Source organism: Hydra viridissima, unplaced genomic scaffold (assembly GCF_058129835.1).
Source record: "Hydra viridissima isolate aposymbiotic clone 2 unplaced genomic scaffold, HvirCarnegie_v1 scaffold_1, whole genome shotgun sequence".
NCBI classification, from domain to species: domain Eukaryota; kingdom Metazoa; phylum Cnidaria; class Hydrozoa; order Anthoathecata; family Hydridae; genus Hydra; species Hydra viridissima.
Window position 1 is genome coordinate 33,747,686 of NW_028324300.1, and position 11,510 is coordinate 33,759,195.

The following is an 11,510-nucleotide window of genomic DNA, read 5'->3' on the forward strand; positions in this document are numbered from 1 at the left end:
CTGCGCCACCTCGCTCCTAAACAACTTGGAATTAGAGCATTATCTGTTATTCGTTTGAAAGTTAACCTTTGAAAGTTATGGTAGCGATAGCTTTGGTAGACATAGGGTATTCGAAGACATTTTTGAATAAAAAGTTCCTGCCAAAAAGTCAATGTAGAAATCCATTTCTCTATTGGGAAAAGCGAAGTTTAGATTGAGTTACTGTGGGACAGCGGTTTCGAACAAGGACAAAGTCAACAAAATTGAAACTAAAAAGAAAGAACATGAAGCGGTTTTTAATGGTGTTGAATGGAGAGTCAAATGGAAATGAAGAGATGGAGAAGGACTCAACGGATTGTGTAATAAAGTTGCAACAAAATCCGACCTGCTATGGACAGGAGAGAAGCGAACGATTTTATTTAGGCATATAAAAGAGATGCAGATGTGTGTCAAAAAACTTAGAGAATAAAGAAGAATGGGTAACAAACCACCAATCATTGATTTGCGCAAGACTTATCTTCAACTAAAAACTGGAAAGAAAGTGGAACGTCCGCTTAAGTATTTTTGCCGGCGAAAGAGTGGTGAGTCTTGATTATGTCAAGACAAATTTTTTTGAAATAAGTTTGTGATGAGAACGTAAAGTGTGTACTTCAAGAAGTCTATGCTGAGGTGGAACGTTGCGAGCCTACTTGTAGTGATTGGGTTGTGCGTGGTTATGAAGGAAAAGTGTAGGTTGATGCCATTTCTTTAGCGATTGATGCTCTTATTCAAGTTAGGAAACTACTTTGGATGCAACATGCTGCGAAAAGAAACATCGGATGTTCGTATAATGGCAGAAATAGACGCTATGATACGAGGAATGAATAGCTCTGATGTGGAAGCTGAAGAAAGTGAATGTTTTTACCAATTCATTACCCTTATTGGAAAATTAAGGTTGAGATCAAAAGCGACGGGTGAAATGTTGATTCAAATAAGACTGAGCGTGTTGCAACAACTAATTGAAGAATGCAATGTTAGCGTTGAGGTAAAACATTCTTTCTAAAGATAATTTGACTGAGGCATTATCAATAGTTCGCAGCAGATGGATCAACAAACTGATTGTGGCAGAGTGTCCTTAAGTTGGATTGGAGTCGCATTTGCGAAGGTTGAATCCATTTACGATATACAGGGTGACCGGAAAGTTCTGTCAGTACTTCACAATCAATTTATTTTTAATGTAATATACATAAACTACTGAAATTACAGTAACAGATCAAGTAACATATGTAGTGTAAGTATACCAAGAATTATTCAAATCGGTCTCCTTTTCAGTCCACTGTCAATGATAATCGATGACGCCATGATTGTATGGCGGCACGAATTGTTTCCATAGGAAATTTTTCCCATTCGCGGATCATCATTCGTTTCATGGAGGCCAAGTTGTGATGTTGTTTAGCATTGACCTTGGACTCCAAAGTACCCCACACGCAAAAATCAAGTGGGTTCAGGTCAAGAGAGGACGGAGGCCACCCATCCTTAGCAATAAACTTAGGGCAATTCTGTTGGAGCCATTCTTGCGTTGTTTTAGCTGTATAAGCTGGTGCTGAATCCTGTTGAAAACACCAGTGTCCATTGGGATATAAAAAATTGGCTTCTGGTTGCAAAATTGCCTTCTGGACACTCTCGAAAGGTGATCAAAAATTAAAAAACTATGTCAGTCAATAGATCCAGCGCCTATACGGTGGGTAAAATGGAAATTGGATGTTGAAGGAAACTGGAAGAGATTGGATATCACGCATTATGGTACTGACAAATTTTTGAGCCAAATTGATTGCGAACCTTTAAAACACGGGTTTTAGCGATAATTATCAAGCTCATACGGAAATGTTGCCATAGTTTGAATACTCCGTCTTGTTTTTTGTTAACGTGGAGCACCGTCTGAGATATTGATTGACAACGAGCCGACATTTAAAATAAAGAGATAATTAGGGATAGATAGTTGGTGAGCGCAAACTAGATTTAAAGCCGCTTAACATCCTGAAGGAAATGGAATTGTGGAAAGAAACCACCGTACGACTAAGAGAATAGCAGAACGATCGAAAATGTCAATACTGGAAGTGCTAAAAAAAAAGTGCAAACCAGATGGACAAATTATACAGCAACCTTATTGGTGTTAATAGATTGGAAAAAGAGAATCTTCCGGCACGAAATGACATGGACGAGAGATTTCGAATTGGCGATAAAGTCTTGCTGAAACCACCAAATGCGAAGTATCTTACAGAATGGCAACCATATACAATAGCTCCCAATACGTCGAACCAAACCATAGAAGTGAACGATATTCCGCGTCATGTATAACATATTAGACCTCGAAATGATACTCAGTTCTGCATTATCCCTGAGGTGGAAATGGAGATGAATATTGAAACTGGTCAAGAGAAAGCGGAAATCCAAGAAGAGCAAATTAAAAATGTTAGAAACAATCGAGGAAAATATCGAAGATTAAAATAGAGTCCAAGAAAACGACGTGCCTTTGCGACGAAGTAGTCGGGAACGGCGCATGCCTCCAAAATACCTTGATTGCTATTTGTATGATCCTTAAGGATCAAGGAGGAAGGCAATCTGTTGCGGAAAGTGCTAGAACATTTAATGATGTAATGGACTTGATCATTTTAATAGCTTTTTGCCAGTGAAAACCAAAGAATTGTAAATATGTGTTTGCGGTTATTTATGACAGTTTTTGAAGGATATTTTAGGAAAAGCGTACGGTATAAAAGGAAAGAGAAAAATTGTAAAGGGAAGTTTTTGTTAGGAGAGAAGTTTACTGTGATTAACTGATTTGCGTTATGAAAAAATTACAATATATACAATTTATACGGCACAAAGTTTACAATGGCCAGCTCTGTTTCAAATGTAAAGCTTACTTTTGCAAATGGTCTTCAAGTTCCTGCTTTAGGACTTGGGACAGGAAAGAGTTCTACTGAAGTTGTTGGAACAGCTGTTGAAGCTGCTATAGATCTTGGCTATCGTCATATAGATTGTGCTGCAATTTATGGAAATGAGAAAGAAATAGGAGACGCTTTAATGAAAAAGATAAATGAGGCAAGAATATTATTAACATATACACACACTAAGAAAATTTTTTATTATGTAGACCTAAAAAAAGAGAAATTTAGAGTATTTTTAAAAAAGTATTGAAATTTACTGTGATCTTTTTTCAATAAGAACTTAAATGGCTTTCTTAATTTAAACTTAGTTTACTATGACTTTATTGTTTAATTTAAAGAATAATACTTAAAAACTTGAAAACGAAAAGCTTAGAAAACGAGGCAAACGCTGGAGAAAACCTGGAGTTAGAAAGTATACCTTAATTCAAGGAGTCATCACTTCTGTCATAGTCAGGCAGAAATTAAAATTTTTTCAAATTTATTAAATATTTTAAATTTTTTAAAAGGTACTTTTTGAATATTAAAAAAAATTATTTAAATTAATTTTGTATTTCTACACAAGTTAAATTGTTGTATAAAAGTTGTATAAAATTTTTTCTGCTGTAAACAAGTTATTTACAAGAGTTGATATTAGTGTTTTTAATTGGAAAAACACACTCTTACACATATTTTAGTCTGATCAAATTTAAAATAAAAAGCATTCAACAAACTAAAAAATTATTCTTAAGCTAGTAAAAATGGAAGGGGGTTAAGGAAGCAAAAAAAATCTAAATCTAAAAAAAGAGTTATTTTTAAATTTGACGCAATTTTTTTTTTTTTTGAAATAGGGAGTTGTCAAAAGAGAAGATTTGTTTATCACTTCAAAGCTATGGAATACTCGACATGCAGTTAATTTGGTTCGCCCATCGTTACAACAAACACTTGCTGATTTACAGTTAGATTACCTGGATCTTTATCTAATTCATTGGCCTCTTGCTTTTAAATCAGGAGATGAGAAACTTCCTAGAGATGCAGATGGAAACCTATTGTATGATGATGTTCACTACAATGACACTTGGAAAGAATTGGAAAAGGCTGTAGATGATGGATTAGTTAAATCAATAGGTGATTAATTTAAGTTTATGTTTTTGTATTTTATCAGTTATAATTTTTGGGAAATGAGTTATGGGATAATTGGAGGGCCTGACAGGTGTGCCCATTGTAAAGGGAGCTGTCTTTATTATCATGAGTTTATTGGTTCAAAGGATTAAATAGCCCTAGCTGCATAAAAGTCAGAGCGCAGTGTTCCATTTCCCCCATCATCACATTACTATTACATCATCATTACATCAATATTACATTCTAAGGTTGCATCATAAGATTGCATCATTTTATATATATATTATAAAAAGAGATAAAAAATAAAACAAACTCTTTTATACACACATCATCAGTCATGTTGAGAGGTGTTTTTCAAATGTAAGTTTGAACTTACTACTGGGCCTTAACAATGATATATTCAAGAGATTCCAAAATGCATGGGCAAAGCTCAACAAAAAACAATATAACACGAGTATCAGCAACACAACTGTGAAAAATCATCTACCTTCTAAAGGAATTGCCAATATATCTGCGGATTTTAAAACTAAACTCATGGAGTTAAAACCCAGAGACAATTACAAGGAGCTCCTAAAAATGGGATTTAAATCTGTAGGTTTCATCAGTCATTACCAGGAGGATGGCCAAGACCATCTATTGTCTGAAGATATTCCTATTCCATGAACAATTTAAAATGAGTGATGAAGAACACAGTGCCTTAGAAGCTGTCTGTATTTCTCTTGTTAAAGTATATTGCAAAGCTTGATTCAATGCCCAAAAATTATGCTCGGTTTCATTATTCTTGGTTTCATTATGCTCGGTTTCTAAGCAAGATTTTGACTTCTTGCGATGTTTGTTGGGCTATCTTGATTGACAAGGATATTTGAGATTCACAAGGATATTTCTGAGAGAGCTCTGGAGAAATTTCAAACAATTTGTGGTACTTCAGTGCAAAGTTAGTAGCTCTCATTTTCTTTGATCACTCAATTTTAGACAAAGAAAAATTGCAAAATGGCGAACAAAGTCCTAACTCAGACTGAGACCAAGACAGAAAGTTCAAGAATTGTAAATTTTGAAGACACCAGGGACCGAAGGGACCGTGACTTTGACGAGCACTTCTAGATTAATCCAGATTTGCTCAGAAAACCCTCCAGTAGCTGGCCTGAAAATAAACATTTTAAGGAAGCATTAGGGAATGTGAAGTCACTAAAGGTCATTAATAATGTGGCAGAATAAGGATTGAAATTAATTACAGACTTTAATAAGCTTCTCACCAAAGATGAGGAGCAGAAATAATGTTTTACAAGTAATACAAAAATGCCGAAAGCATGATGTTTCTAAAAACACTTTGAGCAATCCTTTAAAATTCATTACATCACTGCTAGTCAATTAAGGGAAAGGATATTTGTCAATATTTTTGTTGTTAACATTATTAATTTCAGTGGAGTGCATTTATTCAAGCTCAACGCTATCTTTTGTCTTGTAAAACAGTGGAATGATTTGGATAAGCATGCATTTAATCATCTATTACCATTTACACAATAATTTTGAGTGCTATTTTAATTTAGCAATGTAATAAACTGTATGAATTTCTTCAGACTCTAAATAACAAACTAATTGATGTAATTGATGTAATCATCATTTATTGTATCCTTCTTAAAATGGCAATTGATGTCATTTGTTTTTTTTTTATTGAAATACATTGAAATATTTTATAATAAAATATTTTTATTTTATTATAAAATATTTCAATGTATTTCAATAAACTGCTATAGCTCGGTTTGACTACAAGTAACAACAAATATGTATATAATATATATTATATTACTTATAATAATATTGTCTTTGATTTGAGACATACATCATGAGAAAATAATGTGAAGTTTCAGATATAACATCCAAAAGGCATTGCTAGGCAGGCAAAAATCAGTTCTTTGAAACTTTGAGCGCCCAGCGGTACAGGTTAACATACTCCAATTGTGTGCATACATACATACATACATACATACATACATACATACATACATACATACATACATACATACATACATACATACATACATACATACATACATACATGCTATGATATATGAAGCTTTCATTATTAAAACTTTTTATCCTTCAATTAGGTCTATCAAATTTTAATAGCCAACAAGTTGATGATATTTGCGCTAATGCTCGTGTGATGCCTCAGATGTTGCAAGTTGAGTGTCATCCTTATCTTACTCAAGAACCACTTGTTAAGCACTGTTTGGCAAAATCAATTCTAGGTAAATGGTTTTTAAAGAACTAAATAGGTTTGTATTATCTTGAATATAGTAAGGATCGACTAACTTGTGGTTGTAAAATAAATATACAAGCAATTAAATCTTTTAAATGCAAACTTCTAATCCTATTGTCTAGAATTTCGGTTTCTTTTCATTATGTTATAAAGTAAATAACTTATTCAATTTAACAAGAGAAATGTTTTTTTCTGTGAGAAGTTAATTTAATTACAAAATTTGTATTAGTTTTCAAATGTATTTTTCTTCCAGTAACTGGCTATAGTCCATTAGGATCTAAAGATCGGCCGTGGGCTCAACCAGAAGATCCATTGGTGATTGAAGATCCTGTAATAACCAAACTTGCAAGTCAGTATAACAGAACTAATGCACAGATTTTAATCCGATGGCAACTTCAACGAGGTTTGTGTGTCATTCCAAAGAGTGCAAATCTACAAAGGATTAAAGAAAACTCAGAGGTAGTTTTTGAATAAGATTTACAGTTCATTTATGTTTAATTCTTTTTGTTTTGTGTTAACTTCTTTCTCTTTATCACTAACTCTTTTTATATTGAAACTTTGTTGGAAAATCTTTTGTAAATACAAAAACATCTACTAGCTGCTATTATTACATATTATTAGGTTTGAAAGGAAGTGTTTTCGCACTTTCATTAAATAGTTTAATTCATCACAATCAGAGAATAAATCTTTTGTATTGTGGCCACGTTCAAGTGACTTTCTGCCGTTATAGTGGTGTTGGGAGGAAGAAACTCAAAATAGCAATATCATGTGCATCCTACCACACCAACAACATGACCTTTTTTTTGGTGTTGATCTGCTTTAGGCTTTGGGTCTGCCCACTCTTTAATTTCAAATGTTTGTGGTTTACATAAAATACCCACTTCTCATCGCCAGCGATTAAGTGATTTAATTAATCAAAATGTCGCTATTTGAAGAGTGAGAATGTGCAGATCTTCAAGCCCATGTCCTTGTCAATTTGTGTCAGACTGTGGGAAACCCAAATCCAATGAAGACAGTGTTGCACTGATGTGTTAGAACAACAGAGTGTGTTGGCTATACAGAGGTTATACAGAGGCTACTGAGTAATGGATCCCTTCCACCAGTTTGCGCACCGCTTCAGAATCAATTTCAGTTGGACAATGAGACCTAGGTTTATTTTTGAGTTGGAAGTTATCGCAATGAAAACCTTGAAAGCAAATTTGACTTGCACGTTTGGTAATCTTGTTTTCATCTAGGGTCTAGCATATGTTATGTTCAGCCCCTCCGGTGGAATCAATGAGCTGGAATCATATTAGATGCAGTGCCAAATAAGGGATTTCTAATCTGAGATTTTATGTATATCAACTGTATTTGCTTAAATAGTTGCGCGGAAGTTTAAAAAAATAATATACTGTTGATGCGTTAAAACAAAATGGAAAAACATTAGAAAATCATAGATCTTCCCATGTTCTAATGAGATCCAATTGTTCGAGAAAGAATTTTCTTTTCAACCCAATATTGAATTAGCATTACATTATTACGCAACCTATGATTTTTCACTTTATTCCTTTTAACATTTTTATGCTTTGCTGATTTAGTTGTTTTGATTAACACTTAAAAGTTTTTGTTTTCTTTTTAAGAGAAATTAATCAACTTGAGTGCGATATACAAATATGATCTTATTATATTTCATATTTAGTATGTTATTTTTTATTCAATATTTTAAGTCTTTAAGTTTCAGTATTAGAATGAAAAAGAGTCTGGCGCGACTATTGAATTTTATTTAAATTTTTAATTTAATTCTTATAAACATCAGGTCTTTGGCTTTGAACTGACTGACGAAGATATGGTGACAATTACCTCATTAAACAAAGATTGGAGATGTTGCTTACCAAAATTTCTTGTAAGTTTCTGCTGTCTTTCTTCAATAAGATGCCACTACAATTTAACGTTTGAGCTAGCATTATACAATTTCTAACACGAGCTAACATTATACAATATCTAACTATGAGCTTGCATTATACAATTTAACTTTTTTCTTTAGGCCAATGGATCATTTCATCCACTTTATCCTTTTAACATACCGTATTAAATCATCAATATTGGCAACAATTCTACTCGAATGTTCTTTCTATTTATTTTTCTTAAGAATGAATTCAATTAACTTAACATTATAAATGTCTTTTCCCCTGGAAATGTAGATCATGAACGTAATTTGTCTATAGCCTGAAAAGAGATTGATTTCTGACCTCGTCTTTTTATTTCTGTATAAAAAGTATATATACAGTGCATATACAAGCCGTAAGTAGTGTGGATTCAGTGAGATGCGTAAAAGAGCAGAAAGAAAAAAGAAATACATAGAAATTAGACGTCTGCGAACATTTAAGATTCGAGTTCGTGAATTTATAAAGGATCCAAGACGTTAATGGATTTTTTAAGGATGATAATTTTTTTGTTCTTAAAATAAACGACTAGTATTCTTTTAATTCTAAACCTGCTTCGAAGAACTACGCCCCCGAGCCTATGGTTAGGTACCTGAATGCAGAGGTTACCTTTCCTTTTTTTTGAAAAGACAAAAAAAAGATTGAGCAAAATTGAATTAAAGATTTAAGTAAATTGAGGCTTGGATTGAATATCCATTAGGCTAATCCATAATATTAAGGTATTTTTCCAAAGCTAAAATTTTCTTAATATCATCCAGTTTATCCTCCAGTTTTAATTTGCATAAAGATAATTTCTGCAAAGTTTCGACTCGTCGAGACAACTTCAATGTGACCCTCAAAAGTCCAAAAATTGCAACAATTCAATGACTTTTGAATAAATAGTATTTGCTATTTGATAAACAATAATTGATATATCTTCTTTAACGAGGGGGTCAATCTCAAGGCATGTCTTACCAATTATAAGAATTCAACAGCAAGTAACAAGTAACGTATATCCTTTGTCAAGTTTTGGGCTCGATGATTTAAGACTGATATTTTCTTGTGAGCATGCGCACGTCTTATTTTTAAAGTTGCGGGAAATAAATGGCGTGAATTTCTTGCAAATGAATAAATTTCGTTGATTGAATTTGTTACTAAGACATTTACTTATTTCTCGTTAAAAAACAGCACTATACATTTTTGAAGTCTTACATCCTAGAGTGTTTATATTAAAACATAAAAATAAATAAGAATGTTTGTAAACAGAAAATTTTAATGTTGAAAATGGCAGCTTCATTGCAAGTTAAAAAAGAAAACATCTGCTAGACAATTTAAAGAATATCTTTTGTTTGAAAAGTTTTTGGGGCTAAAAAGTTCGATTGTTCTAAATTCTGCAAAAAATGCCTAATACATCTCGATGTTTCTTTTTAACCTGTCATTTTTTGAAAAAAGAGTATACTCATTTTTTTGTAAATTGTATCGAATCTTTGATACAAATGTAAGTATGTATGTATGTACACTAGGGTGTCCCAAAATTTTTTTTTTGTAAAAAAGATATGTGCGCTATCTAGAACTTGGTTACTAGGTTTATTATGACCAAATATATCAGAATTTTTAAATATAAACGGTTGGTGCTTGGTGTAAAACTTCAAATTTTTTCTTTTTTCTTTTGGTTTTTTGCTATTTTTACGATAAAACTTGTAAATATTAGAAAAAAAGTTATGTTAAGTATTTATCATATTAAAAATTATGTGAATATATGTTGCATGTGTTGAAGAATTGTGGAAAGAATTGTTGAACAAATATCACAAGCACTTCAAATCTGATTTAGCTGGGTTTTAGTCAGATTTTTATTCAACGTTTTTCTGTGGTTTTTTGCAACCAACAAAACATTCTGCTTCATATCTTCATTTCGGTATGACATAATAAAGTCTTGGATCAGTTTTGTATTTCTTTCTGCACAGTCATTGGTGACTACCATTTTTTTAACAAAAAGCCCAAAGTTGTCTAAAACAGTCAAGTTCCCTTGTGCAGGTAACTTAACCTGGTCATGGGTAACTTTGGCTAGGCAAAACAAAATCCAGCTCTGATCACCAACTAAATTTGATAGTGTTGTAGACGATGTGATTACAGGGATTTTAGGTTTATCCTTCATGAATTCTTCAGGAACAGGAAACTGTAACAGTTTTTGGAGTATATCCTTCTCATCTTTTTCAACATCATCATCAACTAAAGCCATTACAACAAGCTGCTGACTTAAATACCAGGTATGATTTTGCATGCTTTTCAGTATTGATTGAGAAAACTCGGGATATTCTTAACTTAAATCAAACAAATCTTTGAATGCTGTTAAATTATTAACTGTTGCTTTAATACTAAGAGAGCTTTTGAAAAACCAAGGACAGTATGTTAAAGATATAAATAAAGAAGCTGTTTTAACCATCTTCTTCTCCTTTTCATTCATGATGTTTGAGATGTTCTTTGTCATTTCTAATGTAAGCAAATAAATTGCATCTGCCATAAACCTTGCTGCATGGCAAGTTCCTGGCTGATGAAATTTTATAGCAGGAACATGACCACCAAGGTAGTAAACATATAACTGACAAAGATTTTTGTAGTCTCCTCTTTTGAAAATATTTTCATGAAGTGCAGTTTCCCCAAACTTTAATGCTGCCTTGGCTATATTATAGACAGGTGATCCATTCTCTAAAGAAGTTCAGTTAAACTAACCAGATTGTCTGATGATGTGTCTATCTTGTCAACAATTGATGACCAAGCCTTCTGTAAGCGCACATAAATTTCTCTTCTCGGAGACTTGGTCTCGGCGCCAGTCAGAGCAGTCATAAAATGTTTAATATGTACTTCAATAATATGGTGACGACACATGCACCAGACAAGACTTGTATTAAAGGATAGTTGATAGGATTGTAACTAGGATAGTTGATAGGATTGTAACTGCTCCAGCAAATTTTCCAGTGTTGGATGCAGTTGTGTCGCAGCAAACACCAATTATATTGTCGACAATATCATAGTATTCCAAGAGATTGAGGATTAAATTTGCCTGCTCGGACCCAGTTAAATTTTTTGCCTGCACTATGCCAAGCAAAAAATCATTTCTACATTCCAAATCTGGGCTATACCGAACGCTAACGGCATAAGTAGCTTCAATTAGTTCATCTGGAGTTAACCCTAAAATTATTTTCGATTTTTTTGATTTGGATACATCATATTCAGAATTATACTTTCTTCAAATAAAACGGAACTTTCAAATGGGCTAATATCATCTTCAAATAAAATTTGTCCATCTAAAGTTTTGTCAGTACTTTTCTCGTCTGTTGATTTCTG

At 32.9% G+C, this 11,510-nt stretch overlaps 1 protein-coding gene across 1 annotated transcript in view; it reads left to right on the forward strand.

The window, feature by feature from the left end:
* Nucleotides 1–8,491, forward strand: part of LOC149894659 (aldo-keto reductase family 1 member A1-like) — a 9,113-nt gene extending 622 nt beyond the window's left edge. The window contains exons 1-6 of the mRNA XM_090068719.1: nucleotides 1–3,060; nucleotides 3,734–4,010; nucleotides 6,113–6,253; nucleotides 6,518–6,723; nucleotides 8,060–8,146; nucleotides 8,288–8,491. The exon at nucleotides 1–3,060 is cut by the window's left edge and continues 622 nt beyond it. Of these exons, the coding sequence (XP_089924845.1) occupies nucleotides 2,851–3,060; nucleotides 3,734–4,010; nucleotides 6,113–6,253; nucleotides 6,518–6,723; nucleotides 8,060–8,146; nucleotides 8,288–8,335 (969 nt within the window). The 5' untranslated portion in view covers nucleotides 1–2,850 and the 3' untranslated portion in view covers nucleotides 8,336–8,491. The remainder of the gene's footprint in view (nucleotides 3,061–3,733; nucleotides 4,011–6,112; nucleotides 6,254–6,517; nucleotides 6,724–8,059; nucleotides 8,147–8,287) is intronic.
* Nucleotides 8,492–11,510: the final 3,019 nt, after the last annotated feature.